Source organism: Eublepharis macularius, chromosome 3 (assembly GCF_028583425.1).
Source record: "Eublepharis macularius isolate TG4126 chromosome 3, MPM_Emac_v1.0, whole genome shotgun sequence".
NCBI classification, from domain to species: Eukaryota; Metazoa; Chordata; class Lepidosauria; order Squamata; family Eublepharidae; genus Eublepharis; species Eublepharis macularius.
This window is the reverse complement of record NC_072792.1, coordinates 116,750,206-116,770,455: the sequence shown is the minus strand read 5'-3', so window position 1 is coordinate 116,770,455 and position 20,250 is coordinate 116,750,206. Positions and strand designations below refer to the sequence as shown.

Below are 20,250 nucleotides of genomic sequence, written 5' to 3'. Positions count from 1 at the left end.
GGCAGATCTTAACCAATGGGCTGGATATTATGGGAGGAGACAGTCCAGGTACCATGGCCAGAAGTCATTTAGGGCCTTAAAGGTAAGAACCAGCACTCTGAGTTGTGCCCAATTGCAGGTAACGAGCGCAAATCTTCCAGCACAGGGGTGATATGACCCCTGCATCCTGCTCCTGACAATAGCCTAGCTGCCACATTTTGAATCAATTGAAGTTTCCAAACCATTTTCAAAGGCGATACCATGTAGAATGCATTACAGTAATCAAACCTGAATAGGATTAGACCATGGATAACTGTGGCCAGATCACACTCTTCGAGGAACGGCCACAGAGGCAAATCAGCCATAGCTGATAAAAGGCACTATGTGCCATGGAGGAGACCTGAGCCTCCGACCATAGACCAGGAGCCTGTAGCACCCACAAGCTCACTCCTAGGGAGTAAAACCCCCTCTAGGACAGGCTGGCTCCACAGTCCTCAAGCAGCTTCTCGATTGACCAATAGCATCTTGTTCTTGTCTGGAATGACTGTCAGTGTATTGGTCATCATTTACTTCATTACCTTCTCCAGGCACCTATTCAGGACTTCCACAGGTCCTATTGTACGCCATTTCAAAATTCTATAAAAGCCGTTAAGAATTTGCCAAATAAGTAAGTAAGAAAATGTACAATGGCATGTATACAACTACACTGTTCCAAAGTTTTAAGGATATCTTATTTTTATTATGGGGGATTATGTTGGTTATATGTATTGGAATACAGGCCAGATTGTCCTTACAAATGCACAAAGGGACTTGGGTAAATGTGCAGTAGACAACTTTCATGATTCAGAGTAGGGATCCCATTCCTCCACCTCCCGCAACCACTTATCTGGCTAGCAAGGGGGAAAGGTGCAGGAATGGGCCTCCCAGGCGTGCTCTTAGGACAGTGCATGCTTCCTGCACCCCTACAATGCTGTCACTTCCCAGGAGTGATGCCATTACGTTGCCCCGAGAGCACTCCTGCTTCTCAGCGCACTGATTTGGGCCCCAAATGGGCCAAATCGGGCCCATTTGAGGCCCAAATAGGTCTGCTGTGAACTGCACACATGCCTGCATGCCTGCACAATGACATCACTTCCCAGAAGTAATGTCATCACAGGAGCATGGGGGGCACATGTGCACAAAGCCCATGTGCAAGGAGCATAATAGGACCAATGTAAAGGTAAATGCCTTTACCCTTTTCCTGTTGGGAGGGTAAAGGGACCTGATAACCCTAATTAAGAGACAGAGTATATGATTTACAAGCAGGTGACAGGCCCTGTGTTCCAGCTACAGCATCACCAGTTAAAACATCTTGGGGAGCAGATGTTGAGAAAGGCCTTTCTCTGCCTGAGACCCTAGAAAACCACTATCAGTCAATATATACAACTAGAAACAATGGTATCTAGCAAAATGATTTGGTAGGCCCACTCTCGGCGGCGAGGAGGCACTTTGCAGCAGCCTGGAGGCCAGAGAGGGAAGGCGCTGAGGGGAGGTGTGGGGAGGAGTGCTTAGGCCACTGGTTTAGTGGGCCCCCTCCCAGTGGCAAGCGGGCGCTTTGCAGTGGCCTTGAGGCCAGAGTCATTGGCAATATGCCTGTGTGAGGATAAAAAGTGAGTTCTAGGCATGGCAGTCCATGACAGATAGATCCCCAAACCCCTCACAGCAAGTACTCCAGGGTCTTGGTTGAAAAGGTTTTATTATAGAGATCCATTAAGTTCACAGGTACATCCAAAGATGAATAGGACTGGCAGGAATGAGAATACAAGCGTATGCACTTTGATATAAGGAGCAGGATTACCCCTCCCTTGGGGCAGTTAGCAATAAGGCGCGAAAGTCCCAATTCTCATGAGAAACACAAATGCTTTGTATGACCAGAGAAAGCCAGAAGATTACAAGGAATTCAACTCCCTCTTTCTCTTGTAAAGAGTTACAGTTTAGTACAAGGTCAGTAACAGGCTCAACATTAGTACTTTCGTTTTTAGGCAAGCTCGAGATGGCACAAATCTAATGGTTACAATACCTGAGCATAATAAAAGAGCATATAGTTACAAAGTATGATCAAATCAATACAGGAAACAGAGAACATATGAATGGCATGGATGAATGGTATGCAGACATGACAGACGCCAATAAGATTTGCCTTTTATATAGTAGGATACTGAGCTAGGAGACCCAGTGATCTGACTTGATGCAAAGCAGCTTCACCAGTTCAAATACATTGCATTTGATTAATAAATAATATAATAAGTTGCAGAGGATATAAGTGACAGGTGGGGATACTGAGGTGAATCTCAGTAGTTGAGGTAGCCAATAATTTACATGTCCATACTTATAATTTTTTGGTATACAATCAACTGACTTACTTGCATCCTCTAACTTTTTATGCATTTATCATTTTTATTGAAGAGAAAATGGGCCACGGTCTTATAAAGCACAAGGGTGCAATAGTTTCCTCTCATTTTTTATATTCAACCAGTTTCACCTCTATAGATACTATCAATTCATATGTTAATACATAAAAAGGATGTTTCATATTAAAATCAAGGGATTAGATCCAACCAGCTTTTTCACAGAGCCTCACTCAGTTCCAATTCTTACTGCAGCCCTGGTCCCACATGACTTTTGTCCATGCAGAACACATAATCCCCATCATAGCCATTTTGGAAGTCAAACAGGAACCCTTCCTCTCTTTTTCAGTAGAGTAATAGCTAGATGGATCCCAAAGAGTATTTGCTGCTATAAATATGTTTGTTAGTTTGTTTATAGTCTGCCTTTCTTACTGAGACTCAAGGCAGATTACGCAGTGTAGGTCAGTACAGTCAACAGCTGGGACATACAATAAACATTTAACACTGAATACAATAGGTTAAGGAAATTTGAAATGGAAATTTGAAAAGGAAAAATCTGATAAGGTTGGAAAACAATGCTGAAAACAATAGAGAAATATTCCTCTACTTCTGTCACTTTGTTACTGCCATTACTGAAATATTTCTAGAATCTAGATTTCTGCCTCTTGCTGTAAGTAAAGAAACACAGCAAAACCATCTTAAAAGAACTTTGGTATGTGTCACAATCTAAACTAATACTTTATGAAGAGAAAACGGCATTCCCGGGACGCGCAAAGTGCGATCACCCGGGTGCCGCCATTTGTCTCCCTGCACAGAGGGAGAAAGGATGGCATTTTCCTGGGCATCTGGGGATCTGGTGGGGGCAGAGCCAGGGCCTATAAAGGCCAGCTCTGCCTCCCCACTGCTGCAGCCATTGCAGAAAGCTCGAGGACATAGGTGTATTCTCTGGCCTCAGCTTTCTGCTGTGAAGGGAGCAGCGCAGTTGCGTTCAGCACGGCTTTGCACCCTTCATTGCTCGGCTGTTCAGCAGCGTGCATTTTAGCCCACTGGCAGCTTGCGCGGTGGCGGAGCTCATTGGGCGGCAAGGCTCATGCGTGCGCAGCAGCGCACACCTTTCCCCACCTGCTCTCCCTTGGAGCGGTGTGGACATCCCGGCAGCAAGGCTCAAGCGGCGGCGAGGCTCACGTGGCTGCGGGGGACAGCAGCGGTGGGGCAGCCCCTGTCAGGGGTGCTGTGGATCTTCTGGTATCCTTTGGGTGGCAGGCTAAGTGGGGCTTTGCCGGGGGGGGGCATTCTTGGTGGCACGGCCTGTACCTGCAGGGGATTGTGCAAACGTTGGGACGCTTGCCTCCCAACATTGGGAGGCTTTGGGCTTCTGCTTTTGGCTAGTAGGGGGATATTTGGCCCTCATTCTACTTAAAAGATTTACCCTGAGGGTGTATTTGTGGGCCCAGGGCGGCAGGGTGAGAGCTTTGGTGCCTTTCTTTCCCTTTATTGGGCAACACTACATTCTGCCTTATTACTTCAAAAAAAAAAAGAAGGGGGGATTATTAGCTTGGAAGGCGGCCATTTCTGTTGCTGGGCTGCTTGGGTGGCCATTTTCTGTTGCCTGCATATGACTTACTGGGCCTCGGTACTTGGGCTTGGGTGAGTGTGGCACCCCCTCCTCCTCCTTTCTTGGCTGCCTTGCTTCTGAGCAGTAGTGTTGCATTAGTTGCGGCAAAGGGAGAAATAAGGTAAAGGGAGGAATACCTGGATAATAATACCAACAATATCTTTAAATAAGTAACTTGTAAAAGGTAGCTGCTGTGGCATAGTGGTTAAGTGGTTAGGCTGTGAGGCAGCGCTTTTCTTTGAAAGGTTGGCTGGGGAGTGTTACCAGATGCACTATGCCTCCTAAGAAGGGCAGTGGCCCTAGCAAGGGCAAGCAGCCAGCTAAGAGACCCCCAGCTAAGCGGGCACTTCAGTCTGACTCGTCTTCTGACGAAGATGAAGTGGCCAAGGGCAGGCAGGAAATTTTGGATAAATTGGCTGCGCTTGAGTGGGCCAGAGGGGTGACACCAATGAAGGCTACTGGCAGCAGGAGTAATAGGTCAGCCAGGAAAGTTTCTGCTATCACGTTCCATAGGGATATAATTAATCGTTTGTCTGCTCTTGAAGATTCTTCGGTGGCGGCTGGCGGCCACACAGAAGACCAGGAGGCAGCCATGACTGGCAGTGGAGCTGAGGTGGATGCCAGCTGGGCTTCTGTTATACCACCGGTGATGGTGGTGGTTGATCCTCCAGAGACTGAGGGTAAGTCCACGTCGGAAATGCTCGGGCAGTGGGGGGGTTGGTGCCGGGCAGCAGCCTAATGTGCAGCAGGCGGCCTCCCAGCCTGGTTGTTCATCTTGGAAGGGTCAACCTTGCTACCCAACTATGCTGGGGGCGGGTTTGTGGCCAGTGTGGGGCCAGCAAGCATGGCCCTGGCAGCCTGTCGGGGGAGCTTTTTCCACAGCTTCAGCTCCTGTTACGGGCGCAGTGAGCAGCCTGGTGGCAGGTCAGGTGGTAGTGCCTCCGCAATTGGTTTGGCCTCCCTACTCCCTGGGGCCTTATTACCAGCCAACCTCTTTGGGGGTTGTACTTTACAGGGTTATGCCATTCGGTGTGCTGGTGTACTGAGCAATGGCCAGTCGATTGGCAGGATGGTGTTCTTACCAAAGACCTTACCTTTTTGGAACTTTTTCCAATTCTGGTGGCTCTCTGGCTGCGGGGGAATGAACTGGCCAACCATGCAGTCCACTTTTGATGTGACAATTTAGCAGTTGTGCACGCAGTCAATTCTCTCACATCCCGGTCCCCCCGGGTAATACGACTGGTCTGGGCCTTTACCCTCCGGTGCCTTTGGCTGAACATTTTATTCAGGGCGAAACACGTTCCTGGCATTGACAATGGTATGGTGGACGCTTTGTCTCACCAGCAGATGGAACGTTTTTGTCAACTTGCCCCTGAGGCCAATATCCAGCCTGCCAAGATGCCCCTGGAACTGTGGAATCTTGGAGGGTAGAGACATACAGAGCTATCCATTTAGCCATCGCCCCCAGTACCCAGAAATCATATGATCATGCAGTGAGGCAATTCGCAGTTTTTTGCCAGGATGCGAACCTGGAGCAAGTATGGCCTATCCCAGCAGAACACAATATTCAGTTCTGCATGGAGCGTAGGGGATCAGGCTTGTCTGTCAAGTCCCTTAGGGGCTTGTTGGCTGCCTTGACCTTTGCCTCAAGGCTTGCCTGAGGCTACTGGGGATTTCCGGGTAAGGAAAATGTTGGAGGGTTGGGCCAGGGAGGCTGGGGCTAGGTCCGATGACAGGCAGCCCATCTCCCCTTCCATCCTCCATGGCTTGGTTTCTGTGTGGAAATGGGTGTGTTTATCAGACTATGAGGTGGCGCTCTTCCATGCAGCATCCCTAACAGCCTTTTTGGGGGGCCTCAGGGTGAGTGAGCTGGTGGCCCAGTCGCACGCTGACCAGTCGGGCCAGGCACTTGCAGTACAGGATTTGCACTTCGACGTTGATGGGGTTATCATCCAGTTGTGGCGATCCAAGACTGACCATCACCAGCGTGGGTCCCTGGTTCAGCTGGGCCCTTGCAACGAGTTAGGGTTATGTCTGTTCCAGGCCTTGCATATATACTTGGATCTCAGGGGTAGTGGAGATGGAATTTTGTTCCATCATAGCGATGGGACCCCTCTCACTCGGTACCAGTTTTGGTCGGTGATGGAGAGGGCCCTTTGTAAATTAGGTCTAGAAGGGGTCAAGTTTTGTACCCATTCCTTCCGGATTGGGTCGGCCTCAACAGCAGCCAGAATGGGCTACCGCATGGCAGCCATTCAGAAGGTTGGTAGGTGGTGGCTGTCTGCTTATTGGGGGTATGTGCACCCCCTGCCAAGGCTTTCATGGACCAATGTCTAATTGTTCTTTCTTCTTAGGTGCTGTGGTTCGCCATGGGAGGTGTGGGATCTTCATATGCGGACACTGCATGGTCTTCTGGGCCGCCCATCAGGTCACCAATTGGGTCCCAGCTTGGGCTCAGTCGCTGGGCCATGGTTAAGTGGCAGGGCTGTTGGAGCCTTTGGTGGCCGAGCCTGCTGCCACTCTTGTTTGGGGGGAGGAGTGTGCCTCCACCTCATTTTCTTGTCATTCACCGGGGTGGGAATGACTTAGATTTAGTGAAGGGCAAAGCTCTCTCCCTGCAAACGCAGGTGGACTTGCGTTATATAGCTGAGCAGTAGCCCGGGATATTGATAATTTGGTCCACCATTCTCCCTCATAGGGTATGGTGTGAGGCGTTGGATCGTGATGCTATTGAGAGAGCCAGGTGTAAGGCCAATAAGGGCATGAAGAAAGCTTTGGCTGCCGGCTTGGGGATCTTTCTACCCCACCCTCAGATAAGGGATTATTTCGCTGACCTCTACAGGGGTGATGGTGTACACCTTTCGGTGAAGAGCAACGATATATTTTTGACCAAGTCACGGCAAGGGTTATGGTTAGCGCTGCAGCAGTTATGGGGTGCGAGGGCCTAAGCAGAGGCTTGGCCCTTGCATTGGCAGGTTAGTTGAGGTAGGCAGAGTGGGCCAGTGATCACCCGGTGGCACCTCCCCATTGGTGGGGAATGGGGATCTGTCTGGGATCAGCTGGCAGGCTTCACAGCTGCCAGCTGAGAGGGCAGACTGCCCGTGGGACCCCCTGTAAAATTCCTTCCCTCAGGGCCTTACGGTTTGGGGGTTATGGAGCTTTAAGGGGAGAACTACTTGCCTGGCCGGCTGGGTTAAAATCATGCGCTTGGATGGCTTGCGCCTGGGGCAGGGGGTGTTCGCCCAGACAGGCTGAGGAGAAGGTCCAGTTGACCCCTTGGCTCAGCCTGTACCACTAGTTATTCCCTTGCCATTCTTAAGTTGTTTTTGGTCAATAAATGGCCACTTTTCACCCAAGCCTGGTGTCTGTCTCTTCATTCCGAATGGGGGGACAAAACGGCACTCCCAGGATGCACAAAGCACGATCACCTGGGTGCCGCCATTTGTCTCCCTGCACCGAGGGAGAAAGGACAGCATTTTCCCGGGCATTCGGGGATCTGGTGGGGGCGGGGCCAGGGCCTATAAAGGCCGGCTCCACCTCCCCACTGCTGCAGCTGTTGCAGAAATCTTGACCCACCCACCTCACCCTATGCAGTGCAGGATTAGCTGGTCGCTGTTTTTACAGGGCCAGATAGGATTTTTTTCACTCCTTCCCAAATTGGCTCCATGGGAAGGGGTGTTTTTTGCCTACCTTGTACTGCTGGTTAGTTAGCTGTTGTGGTTAAGTTAGAGTTTTGCCTGGTTATTGGCAGGTTAGTTGGGATAGGCAGAGCGGGCTGGTGATCACCCGGTGGCACCTCCCTATTGCTGGGGAATGGGGGTCTGTCCGGGATTGGCTGGCAAGCATCACAGCTGCCAGCTGAGAGGGCAGACTGCCCATGGGACCTCCTGTAAAAGTCCTTCCCTCAGGGCCTTATGGTTTGGGGGTTATGGAGCTTTAAGGCGGGAACCACTTGCCTGGTCAGCCAGGTTAAAGCCACGCTCTTGGATGGCTTGCGCCTGGGGCAGGGGTGTTTGCCCAGACAGGCCGAGGAGGAGGTCCAGTTGACCCCTTGGCTTGGCCTGTACTGCTAGTTATTCTCTTGCTGTTCTTAAGTTGTTGTTGGTCAATAAATGGCCCTTTTCATCCAAGCCTGGTGTCTGTCTCTTCATTCCGAATGGGGGGACAAATAGATTGTTTCAAGGCATTTCCTTATGTTTGATTCATGTATTTTTTGACAGACATGGCAGGAATTGGAGAAAATTGGAAGAATTCTTTTTTTAGCTGAAAATAGGTATGTATTCAATTATCCAAATATTCAAAAATACATTAAGTAGCACTCAAGGGCTCTCAAGAAATCATGTGTTCATCTGTGAAATTACAGTACCAAGGAACAGTGATACTGGTCAAATGATGTAAGCAATGTTCTGAGTCATGAAAACAGTCAAGTAGGGGTACACGACTGTAAACTGGAGACAGTGGAACAGGCTCTACATGTCAGATGGTTAACAGAACGTATAACTCTCTTATTGCCTCTTTCTCCCTAATATAAAAGGGTAGGTGTACAAGTGTGCTTCAACATCTACAAAACTTCTTGAAGTATAGACTCCCCAATTTCTGTTTCTTTAAGTGGCTTCACACATAAAGGAATACAAATGTGGAAGGAACAAGCAGTACCCAAGTCAGCAGATGGCCATACTGACAGATAACACATGCCAGGGCAATTAGCCATCTCACCAGAAAGCAGTTGTGTTTCCCATGCTCGTGAAGCAGAAGTAATACTATCCAGAATGTGTTGATGTTGTCATGTGTATTCAGGAAGCAATTAAATAAACCAACCATACAATACATACAACCACCTGCTATAAAAATCTCCATACCTCCCCTGCAAGAATTAATGGAGCTTCTTAAAAAGAATGGAGATGCTGTATAGACTCGACATCAGAAATGCTCTGAACATATGCAAGTTAATATTCTCTGTGAATTTAGTATCTTATGACATACTTATCTGTGGAAATAAGAAATAATGAACACCTTTCTAAAGCCACAAGAACCACTGTAAGAGGATTTTTTCAAATGTGCAGTTAATGACCAATTTGGCCATAACCTGTGATTTTTCAGATTTCTCTGTATGCCCAGTAGAATCTTTAGAGTTTGTTTTTATAATAGTTGTTTGCCTGCCCTCAAGTGAAGCTGGGCCAGTCTTATCATGCAGCAATACTGTGTAGCTGCTTCAGGTAACAGATTATTAAGAGTATGCCACATCTCAAGCTCTCAGTTCAATCTCTGTGCATAGTTAAAAACAGTGAGCTTGAGTCGTAAGCAGGGTAACAAGAGGTGAGGGTGCCACTTTAACTTTTTGCTTCTGGTGCAAAAAATGTCAAAGGCTGGAACTGATCACGAGATCCTTCTAAACTGGGACAAAGTTCAAAAGAAGGTGGCAACACAGCAAAAGAGGAGCCACTAGGAAAAGAATTTTAAAGCTTCACTGTGTGAATAAAAAGTCTTGTGCCTAGAGGAAATTGCTTCTTTTTAGACAGAAACACTGCTCAAAGGAAAGCTAAAACCCTCCTGTGGCTTGGACTATTTCAAGGGCAATGAATTTGCATCAGCAGAAATGAATCCAACAATCATCAGAAGGCTCACGCTCTTCAGTGATAGTAAGCAGGCATCTTTTTCCTTCCAAGATGTTGAAACTTTTTATAAAAGAACATTCTGTGCTCATGAACATATACTTGCAGGTATATAGGTGCTTGTTACATATTGTCAAAACTAACAAAAATAGGTAATGTTGAGCTATGACATACGTTGTGGACAACCGCTTGAACTTCTCAATTACTTGTCTTATCATACAAGCTCATTGGTTAGAGTTATGCACGTGTCTCTCAAGCACAATTTAAATTAAATATTTCATTCCTATGCTATATTTCATACCTTGTATTCTTGAATTATCCCATTTTGGTGATCTGAAGGTGGAGGATCCCAGGAAATGCTGATACTGGTGCTGTTATGGTTTCCAACTGTCAAGACAGTAACAGACTGTGGAGGGGCACTTGGAGCTGTATCAGACAAGAGATTGAAGAAATTGAAAAAAAATTCTTTATTACCACATTCATGGTGGTAGAAAGTGCCATCAAGTCCTAGTTGACTCATGGTGACCCCTGCTGGGTTTTCAAGGCAAGAGACTAACAGCAATGGTTTGCCATTGCCTGCCTCTGCAACCATGGTTTTCGTTGGAGGTCTCCCCCACAATTACTAACTAAGGCCAACCCTACTTAGCTTTTGAGATCTGACAAAATCAGGCTTCTCCTGGGTTTGAGCCAGTGTTAAATGAAGCCCCAATGCAAAATGAGTATACAACTCGATTATTGCTAGACGTACTCTATTTCAAATAGAATATTCTATTTAATATACAATTTGTTTTTAATTTTATGCTGCTTAATATAATTCATCTGTGAAATTGGTTCTTAGATTACAAAGCTCATGTGGTTCTCAAGTTTATAGTATATAGTAGATTTCAGATGCCTCAAAACGCCCATATGACTTTAATTTCTGTTAATGATACTGTGTTCCAGTGACCATCTTTCTGCATATGCAGAGTTGGCATCCACTGAGAGCAGAGGTTTTTTTCAGTAGCTTGACGAAATAGATTAGACTTTTCTAAATAGATTAGACTCTTCGACTTTCCTATTTTAGGAACTTGAGAAAAACCTTATTTCAGGTGGTTAGTTGTGTTGGTCTGTAGTAGAAGCACAAGATTTGGGTCCAGTAGCATCTAGATCCAACTAGATTTCTAGGGTATGAAAAAAAGAATTCTAGGGTATGAGACTTCCTGTTTGGGATCCATGGAGGTCTAACGCAGCTCCACTTGCGGAGCTGACCGGACTGCCGTTTTAACCGGCCGGTGGGGTGAAAATAGCCCGCGGCCGACTGCTCTCAGGCGGGGAGCAGGCAAAGAACGCTCAAGACCCTAGGGTGAGCTAGATCTCGGACGAGGGGGGGCTCTACACCACGAGTCTCCCCCCGATCCTTGAGGTCCCACCTTGCGACGGGTCGGCTATAATCTCTGCGGCAGTTTTGGGGCCAATTCGGCTGGCATAAGACCTACATACCCAAGCATCGATTGGGGGAAGAAGCTGAGAGGAGAACTTAAAATCGAAACAGCGATTACAACCCGAGAAAAGTGAAGAGAAGGTAAAGATCATTATCTTCTGAGACGGGACAGATTGATAAAAACAGAGAGGAAAAAAAGTAGATTTTTAAACTGCAACAGACTAGTGAAAAGGAGGGGAAGACTCGGCAGGAATCGAATTTAAAAAGAGACTAAGTTTAAAGAAGTTATTAAAGAAATGGGACTATTGTTTTGAATACCTGTGGCTTTGGAGCTGTGAGAAAAAGACACCATCGCGAGATCTGCTGTGGGAAGACGGGAGACAGGAAGTGCGTAATAACAATAGAGTGGCTGGAGAGAAGCGGCCCTTGCTGGAGGGCAGGAAGTAGGGAATCGCCATTTTTGAAAGGGGAAGGGTCGCGGCTTCAGCGGAAGAGGAAGTAGGCCATCTTGGATTACAAAATCATAGAGAAACCATAGAGAAAAGACGCCCGACATTTTGGACTCTTTAAAATTTAATTTCTATAAGAAGACCGGGACATTTAAAATAGAAAAACGTTAAATTTTACGCCACGGAGTTAAGGAAGAGAGCGGATTCGTGGGAGCGAGCTAAAGCAAGCCCCACGATGTCAAAAAAAGAGTGGCAATCGGCAATAGAAAACCTGGATAAAAACCTGGACAAAAAACTTTTAGATATGATTAAAGAACTTAAGGACACGAAATTGGAGCTGATAAAAGAGGTTAAAGAGGTTACACAGACAGTAAAATCGGAGCTGTCAGAAGTGAAAAAAGGTATGGAAACAATACGAAGTGAATTACAAGGAACGCAGCAGAGAGTTAAAACAGTAGAAGACGCGATGGAGAATTTAGCAGACACGCAACAAACAGAGATGAGATTGGTGAAGGGGAGAATGTCAGTTGCAGAAACTAAACATATGGAGAAGCAGCTACGTTTTCGTGGCTTGCCAGAAGTGGAAGGAAAGTCAGCGCAAGAACAGATGACTGAGGTGTTGGCTGAGTACCTGGGGAAGGAGGAGGAGGAAGTTGTGGCTATCCTAGATGTGGCATACCGTGTGAATTCGAGAATAGCAACCCAGAGGAAACTACCAAGAGATATGATTGTGCAGTTTACAACACGAAATATGAAAGAGAGGATTGTGACAAAACAGTTTCAAGATCCATTGGAGATTGATGGCAAGACGATTATTATAATGAAGGAACTGCCCAGATCAGTGTTACTGGACCGGAAAAAATATAAAGTGCTAATTCAGATTTTGAAGGACATGAAAATCAGGTACAGATGGGAGTTACCGGAAGGAGTGTCCTCAAACGCATCAGATCTGAGCCAAAAAACGCATCAGATCTGAGCGAGAGATGGAGCGATTTATTAAGGACAATGAAAAAGACTTACCAACAAGATCATGAGTATGGAGTGTAAAGTATTATCTTGGAATGTAAATGGACTAAACTCACCGAATAAGAGGAAAAATACTTTTCACTGGCTACTAAAACAAAAATGTGACATTGTTTGTTTGCAAGAGACCCATATCAGAAAGCAGGATGTAAAATATTTAAAATCTGGAAAATTGGGCAAAGAATATGTAGCGGCCTCCAACAAGAAAAAAAGAGGAGTGGTGTTGTACATAAAAGAGGAGCTACAGCCAAAATTTGTTATGAGAGATGTGGAAGCTAGATTTGTAGCAGTGGAATGTATTTGGAATTTAAAGAGAGTGTTGGTAGTCGGACTTTATGCACCTAACGGTGCAAAAGAAAGCTTCTTTGAGGATTTAAGGAAGCATTTAGACGATCTTGCATACGACCAGATAATTCTTGCTGGAGACTTCAATGGAGTGACAGACTTGGAACTAGACAAAAAGACTACAACGGCACAAAAGAAAAGAGGACTATTACCAAAGCTTTTTTTTGAGTTGATTCAACAAGAGACTCTTGAAGATGTATGGAGGAGAGAATATCCTAAAAGCAGACAGTTTACTTTTTATTCTGCAAGGCATTCTACATTATCAAGAATTGATATGATCTGGGCCTCAAAAGACTTAGCATTATGGACTAAGGAGGTAGAAATAATGCCTATGGTAGGCTCAGATCACAACCCAATTATGTGGAAATTTGGAAAAAAGAGAAAAAGGAAAGCATGGAGAATAAATGAGGACTTGTTACAGGAAAGAGAGAATATGGAAATACTGAGAAGAGAGACAAAGTTTTTTATACAATACAACGTGAATAAAGAAGTACCAACCAATAAAGTTTGGGATGCTTACAAGGCGGTTGTAAGGGGCATACTAATGGACTTAAATGGTAGAGCAAGAAAGAAGAAAGAGGAGAAAAGACAAGAGATTGAGGAGAAAATAAAAGCCAAAGAAATACAGCTAAAAAAGAGACCAGGGAAAAAGAAGGTATACCAGGAAATTAAAATACTTCAAGAACAGCTAACAGCAATGAGCAATAAAGAATTGGAGTGGAATCTCAAAAGACTGAATCAAAAAGCGTTTGAGGGTGCTAATAAACCTGGGAAGTACCTGGCATGGCAATTGAAGAAGAAAAGGGAAAAGAAGATAATAAATAAAATTTGCGAAGATAACAAAACGTATTTGGAGCAGGCTACCATTAGTAGAGCCTTTTATAAATTTTACGCTAAGCTGTATAATAAAAAAGAAGTAAACAAAGAATCAATAGCGTCATATTTGGAGAAAACCAAACTTCCAGAAATCTTGGAAGCTTGGAGAAATAAACTGAACAGTGAAGTAAGAGATGAGGAACTAAACAAGGCAATACAATCTGCAAATCTAGGAAAGGCGCCAGGGCCAGATGGACTTACGGCTAAATTCTATAAGACAATGGCTAATGAACTGGCACCATTCCTAAAAGAGGTGATGAATGGGGTTTTAAGGGATCAAAGGATTCCAGAAACTTGGAGTGAAGCGAATATATCATTGATCCCAAAAGAGGGCCAAGACCTGACTAATGTGAAAAATTATAGACCTATATCGCTACTCAACAATGACTATAAAATTTTTGCGAAGATATTGGCGGAGTGATTGAAGGGGTGGCTCTCGGAAGTCATAGAGGAGGAACAAGCAGGCTTTTTGCCAGACAGACAAATAAGAGACAACTTAAGGACAGTGATCAATGCTATTGAATATTATGACAAGCGTTGTGACAAAGAGGTTGGTTTCTTCTTTGTTGACGCTGAAAAAGCGTTTGACAATTTAAACTGGGACTTTATGTTTGCCACTATGGAAAAGCTACAATTGGGAGAAAGATTCATCAGAGCAATTAAGGAAATTTATAGAGACCAGACTGCAGCAATTGTGGTGAATGATGAATTGACCAAGAAATTGACGATAAGTAAAGGAACAAGACAAGGTTGCCCGTTATCTCCATTGTTGTTCATTTTAGTATTGGAGATTCTGATGATACAAATACGACAAGATGATGAAATTCGTGGAATAAAAATAAAGGACTATTCATACAAGGTCAGAGCATTTGCGGATGACATAATGTTAATTGTAGAGGACCCATTGGAGAACATGCCAAGAGTGATAGATAAGATCAAGGAGTTTGGAGACTTGGCAGGTTTCTTCATTAACAAAAAGAAGTCAAAGATATTATGCAAAAATATGACTAAGCAGAAACAACAATTGTTAATGGAAACAACGGATTGTGAAGTAACAAGTAAAGTGAAATATTTGGGAGTCGAATTAACTGCAAAGAACATAGATCTATTCAAAAACAATTATGAAAAACTATGGACTCAGATAGAGAGAGACTTGATTAAATGGAATAGATTGAATTTGTCATGGTTGGGCAGGATTGCAGCAGTTAAGATGAATGTGTTACCAAGAGTAATGTTTTTGCTACAGACAATACCAATCATCAGAGACTCCAAACAATTTGAAAAATGGCAGAGGAAAATATCAGATTTTGTTTGGGCAGGCAAGAAGCCTCGAGTGAAAGTGAAAGTTTTACAAGATGCAAAGGAAAGAGGCGGAATGCAACTGCCCAATCTGAGACTTTATCATGATGCAATCTGCCTAGTTTGGTTGAAAGAATGGATGACATTAAAGAACAAGAAACTATTAGCCCTAGAGGGATATAAAAAAATATTTGGATGGCACGCATATTTATGGCATGACAAAGTAAAGGTCAACTCGATGTTCCTGCATCACTTTGTTCGGAGAAGTCTATACATAATCTGGAAGAAGTACAGAATTTATCTACAAGAAGGAACCCCTTTGTGGGTGGTTCCATATGAGGTGATAGACCCGAGAGCTGTTGATAATGAACAACAATGTTTAACGTATAAAGAAATAACTAAAACTGAAGCATCCAAACTTAGAATAAAGACACAAGAGGAACTATCACCTAACTACGATTGGTTCCAGTATAGACAGATCAGAGACTTATATAATTCGGACTCTGTAAAGGGAGGTATACGAATAGAGAATTCGGAACTAGAGCAGACCCTTCTTAAAGAAGATAAGAAAAGAATATCCAAGGTATACCAAGTACTGTTGAAGTGGTATACCGAGGATGAGATAGTTAAAACACAAATGGTGAAATGGGCTATAAACTTTAATAAAGAAATAACAATGGAGGCATGGGAATACTTGTGGAAAACTACAATGAAGACAACGACATGTATTAATATTAAAGAGAACATTTATAAAATGATCTATCGTTGGTACATGACACCAAAGAAGATTGCGCTAGGGAATTTGAATACTTCTAATAAATGCTGGAAATGTAAGAAGCATGAGGGCTCCCTCTATCATATGTGGTGGTCGTGTGAGGTAGCCAGGCAGTACTGGGGGGAAATAATAAGAGAAATGAGTGAAATTTTACAATTTCAAATTAATAAGAACCCAGAACTCCTGCTACTGAACTTGGGAATGGAGGGAACTCCAGCCCAACACAGGACGTTGATATTTTATATGACAGCAGCAGCTAGACTTTTGTATGCGCAAAAATGGAAAGTACAAGAAGTGCCAACTATTGAAGATTGGACTTACAAATTGCTGTATATGGCTGAAATGGACAAGATGACAAGAAAATTGAGAGTTCTGGACTCAGGGCAGTTCAACACAGACTGGGAGAAGCTGAAACAATACCTGGAGAAGAAATGGGAGGTGGGAGGAAAACTGTGGCAGTTTGAGAACTACTGAAGTATTGAAGTAGAGGGGGGAGACTTTACCGGGGGGAGAAGAGATAAATGTGAATTAATAAGCAGTCAGATTAATAGATTGACATATATATAGATATATATAGGTTAACAAACAGAACATAGAGAAAATAATTAATTATAAGGACTAAATATAAGGAGCGATTAACTAACAATATTTTCTTTTTTTTCTGACAAGTTTTGTACCAAACTGAATGTCTGAAGATATAGATGGGTCAAATTGATTGACTACGTGAGGAGAGATATATAGAACTATTATAAAAAGATAGAATGAGTAATATATATAGAGAATAAGTCAAATTGTTTGATATAAACGAATGTATGATCTATATGGTTTATGATATATAGAAATACCTGAAATTGAAAAATTGGGATAAATTGTTTATCTAAGATGGAAACAAAGGCTTACAGTTTGGGCATATAATGTTAAAAATAGTTAAGGATGTACTGCTTAGAATAATGGAGAATATATATTTGTTTTAGATAGAGGAAGCTAATAAAAGTAAGGGAAACGGGACAAAGGGTTGGAAAGCTGCTGGAAGTCAACAAAAAGGGGGGGAAAGGGAGGGGGTTAGAGATGAAAAAATTGGGGAAAATTGAATGTAAATGTGGAAATAATGGATTCTAACCCAATAAAAATTTTTCAAAAAAAAAAATAGATTTCTAGGGTATGAGAGTCAGATCTCCCTTTGTTAGATATGAGTGGAAAAAGGAAAAACTTTGTTCTGTTCAGCTCTTAAGGGTCAAACCTTTGGTTTGTGTGTTTTATTGATATTTGTTTTTAGTGTTTGCTTTATCATTTGTATTCTTGTAAAGCTGTACACCACTTTGAAAACTGACTAAAGGAACTAGAGGAAGATGGTTCACAACCCAGATAACTACTTAACTAGCTTCATACAACATCATGATTTTTGCCTTTGTACCCTTAGCAGAGTTTTTACACACTAAGGGGGAATTTTAAGAGAAAAGGAAAAGGCAGTGGTATCAATGTACGACCTAAGAATATCTATGAATTATGGCCATGCAATGGAAGAGAAAGAAGCAGACTTTCTCCAAATTTGTCAGGTTTTAGCATGTACATCCTATTTACAAAGAAAGATTACAGGATCTGTTTCCATGTTCTTCTTTCCAATAAACACATGTAACACATGGCTGCTAGGTTTGTGGTAGTATGCAACTTTACAGAAATTAATGAATAATTTTATATTTTAGTAATAATATGCTCACTTGATATATGGATATTTGGATCTGGAAAACAGTCTGGTATTCTAGAAGTCTTCTTGTAGGCCTCTCCAAGAAATTGGAAGTAATTTTCAGTATTTAAAAGATCTGCTGCTGACACTGTAACATGGATCTAGGAATTTGAATTTCTTTTAACACTGTGGTCTTTTTTAACGTTTGCCTACATATACATGCATATATAGTTCTATGTAATCTAACCATTCTATCTTTTCATGTTCAATAACTCCACTTTAAAAGCTGACACTATAATATAAATTAAACCACTTCTCTGACAGTATTGCAGTTATTAAATGGACCACACTGAAAAATAACATTTTTAAACCGTTCTCTCATTTCCCTTGCTGCTGACTTGTGGAGAACACCATGCCTGATTCTTGACAGGTCAATTATTCCAGTGCTCAGCTCCTTCCCACAGATATTAAAGCACCCAAATCGCTGCTCATCTTTTCCAGACACAACCAAGCAGAATTCCATTTGTTACTTTCACAAGGCCAAAGAGGTAGGAGATGAATGGATATTGAATCATGACAAATGTCTAGACTTCAGGAAAGGGGGGGGGGGGTGGAATCTGTGATAAAATTGATTTTTAGGGTTAAGCCTCAGAAGAAATATTTCCTCTAAAATTCAGTTCCTCGAAAAATTAGATACTTAAGTCTTTGCCTTTACTAGAAATACACATCCTGATATGGAAAAAGTACAGAATTCATATCATACTTACAAAATATTTTTAACAATAGTTTCTTCCTACTGAAAAACATTTATTTCTCCCCCCCCCCAAAGAATCATACATCAATGCATGAAATGTAACACTTAAGATTGCCCTGATTTTCTCTGATAAGTGAACAATATTCATTAATATGAAAATCCATTAGAGATTAGATTTGCAAATAAATAAACCCATAATTATCATTACAAAGATAATTAAAGAAAATCATCACAGAATGACACCTTTTGAATGAAGCATTTTTCCGATATAAGCCTACAGTTTGCTACACAAGCACATACATACTTCACATTAAAAAAAAATAGCACCTGACATTTAACTGTTGACAGTACAATTTATTATAGTCTTTTGCTGCACTGAAGGAGACACCAACAGGCAGAGGGACTGAAGGTTACATGAACCTACACAATGGCTCATGCGCTGTGAGTTTAACATAATTGTAGGCCGGGACAATCAGTTACTCTTTTAGAAGTTACTCCACAAGAAGTCGTTTTTCTCAAAGGAGGTTACATGGTAATCTATACACAGAGGGAGATTGTCAGTGAAACTTACTCATTTCTTAAGCATATCACTGAATTAGAATAGAAAAATAGAGGGTATTTCCCCCCTCCCTTTCTAATTTAGCAGCTCCTGACTTTACATTAATAAAAACAGATTAAATAAGTAAATAGCAAATATATGCATAAGCAAATGATGCTACACTACTGGGTGAAGGTTAGGTTAAATCTTGTTTAACTTGGCTGTGTTTGAACACAGAAACTAAGAGCAGCACAGCTTTGTCAGACCAAGGGTCCATCTAATCTAGTATTGTTTCTCATAAGACCTAGAAAGAATTTTCACAAGAAGGACACGAAGAAAAAACATCCTTCCCTCGTTGTTTATATCCCAAGGAACAAATATTCCGAAGTATACCTGCACTGACTATGGTGGGTACAGTTATCTACTGCATCATCAGTACTTCTTTTGACAATGAATTAGACAAGTTAATGATTCTTTGTACAACCCCCCTTCCTTTTGTTTATCTTGCATCTACTACCACTAACACTTAATACAATAGGCCTGATTTCTATTATTATGGAGAAGGAGACACATTTCCTTCTTTTTATTCATAATTTTATAAACATCTTTTAGGTCTGTTCTCCCTCCAGCCCAGCATCAGATAGCCATCTTTTTCCTAAATTAAGATGTTCCCCAAAGCTTTAGCCTTTCTGAATGGAACCCTGATAATTTTTGCCTATATCTTGCTTAGCTCTATACTATGCCTTTTGATTCAAGGCAACCAAACCTGTATATATAAATCTGTACCATTAATTTATATAAGGGCATTATAATGGATGTTTATTTTCAGTTCTTCCTAGTAAAATCCTAACATGGAATTTGTCTCTTCCTTCACCAAGCTTTTATGGAGCATCCCAGCATGATTCCCAGATCTTGCTGTTTTGTATGTTTGTTCCATCTACTCTAGGAATATAAACTTTAGTTTAATTCCAATTTAGAAACTCAGTTTGTGTGGAGTAAACAAACCCCAAAGGTCCCTGCATTCAGATGACATGATGAACTGGAATTCGACCAGACTTGTGCTGAACTGTACACGTGCAAGTAGGAGAGACATGTGAAGAGTTAGAGCTATGCACAAGCACAGATGCCAGTTAGTTGTATTCCTGCCCAATCAAAGTTTAATTGTAGCTTATCATGATATTATGATACAGCCTCACTAACCTTCTTCAGTGGTTCGGGCAGATTTTGCTTCACTGTCCATTCCTTGGAACTCATTGAAATATGGCCGAACTTTAATTTCATATGTAACTCCTTTTTTCAAGTTCACTAGGACAGCACCACGCTCAGTGGGAACTTTGACTTCCAGAGTCTGCCATGCAGTTGGAGAGGGTAGGCTCGATGTCTGGCGATATATGACTCTATAACCTTGAATGAATTGGGATTGGCGATCAACCTAAAACAATATTAACACAAACATTTCTACCAGTATATCAAAGAAGAATTTGACTTCCTTGT

At 42.7% G+C, this 20,250-nt stretch overlaps 1 protein-coding gene across 1 annotated transcript in view; it reads right to left on the bottom strand.

Moving 5' to 3' along the window:
- ROBO2 (roundabout guidance receptor 2) overlaps window positions 1–20,250 on the bottom strand; it is an 892,879-nt gene that overhangs the window by 126,547 nt on the left and 746,082 nt on the right. The window contains exons 15-16 of the mRNA XM_054974970.1: window positions 19,957–20,188; window positions 9,895–10,019 (exon numbers count right to left, since the gene is read on the bottom strand). Of these exons, the coding sequence (XP_054830945.1) occupies window positions 9,895–10,019; window positions 19,957–20,188 (357 nt within the window). The remainder of the gene's footprint in view (window positions 1–9,894; window positions 10,020–19,956; window positions 20,189–20,250) is intronic.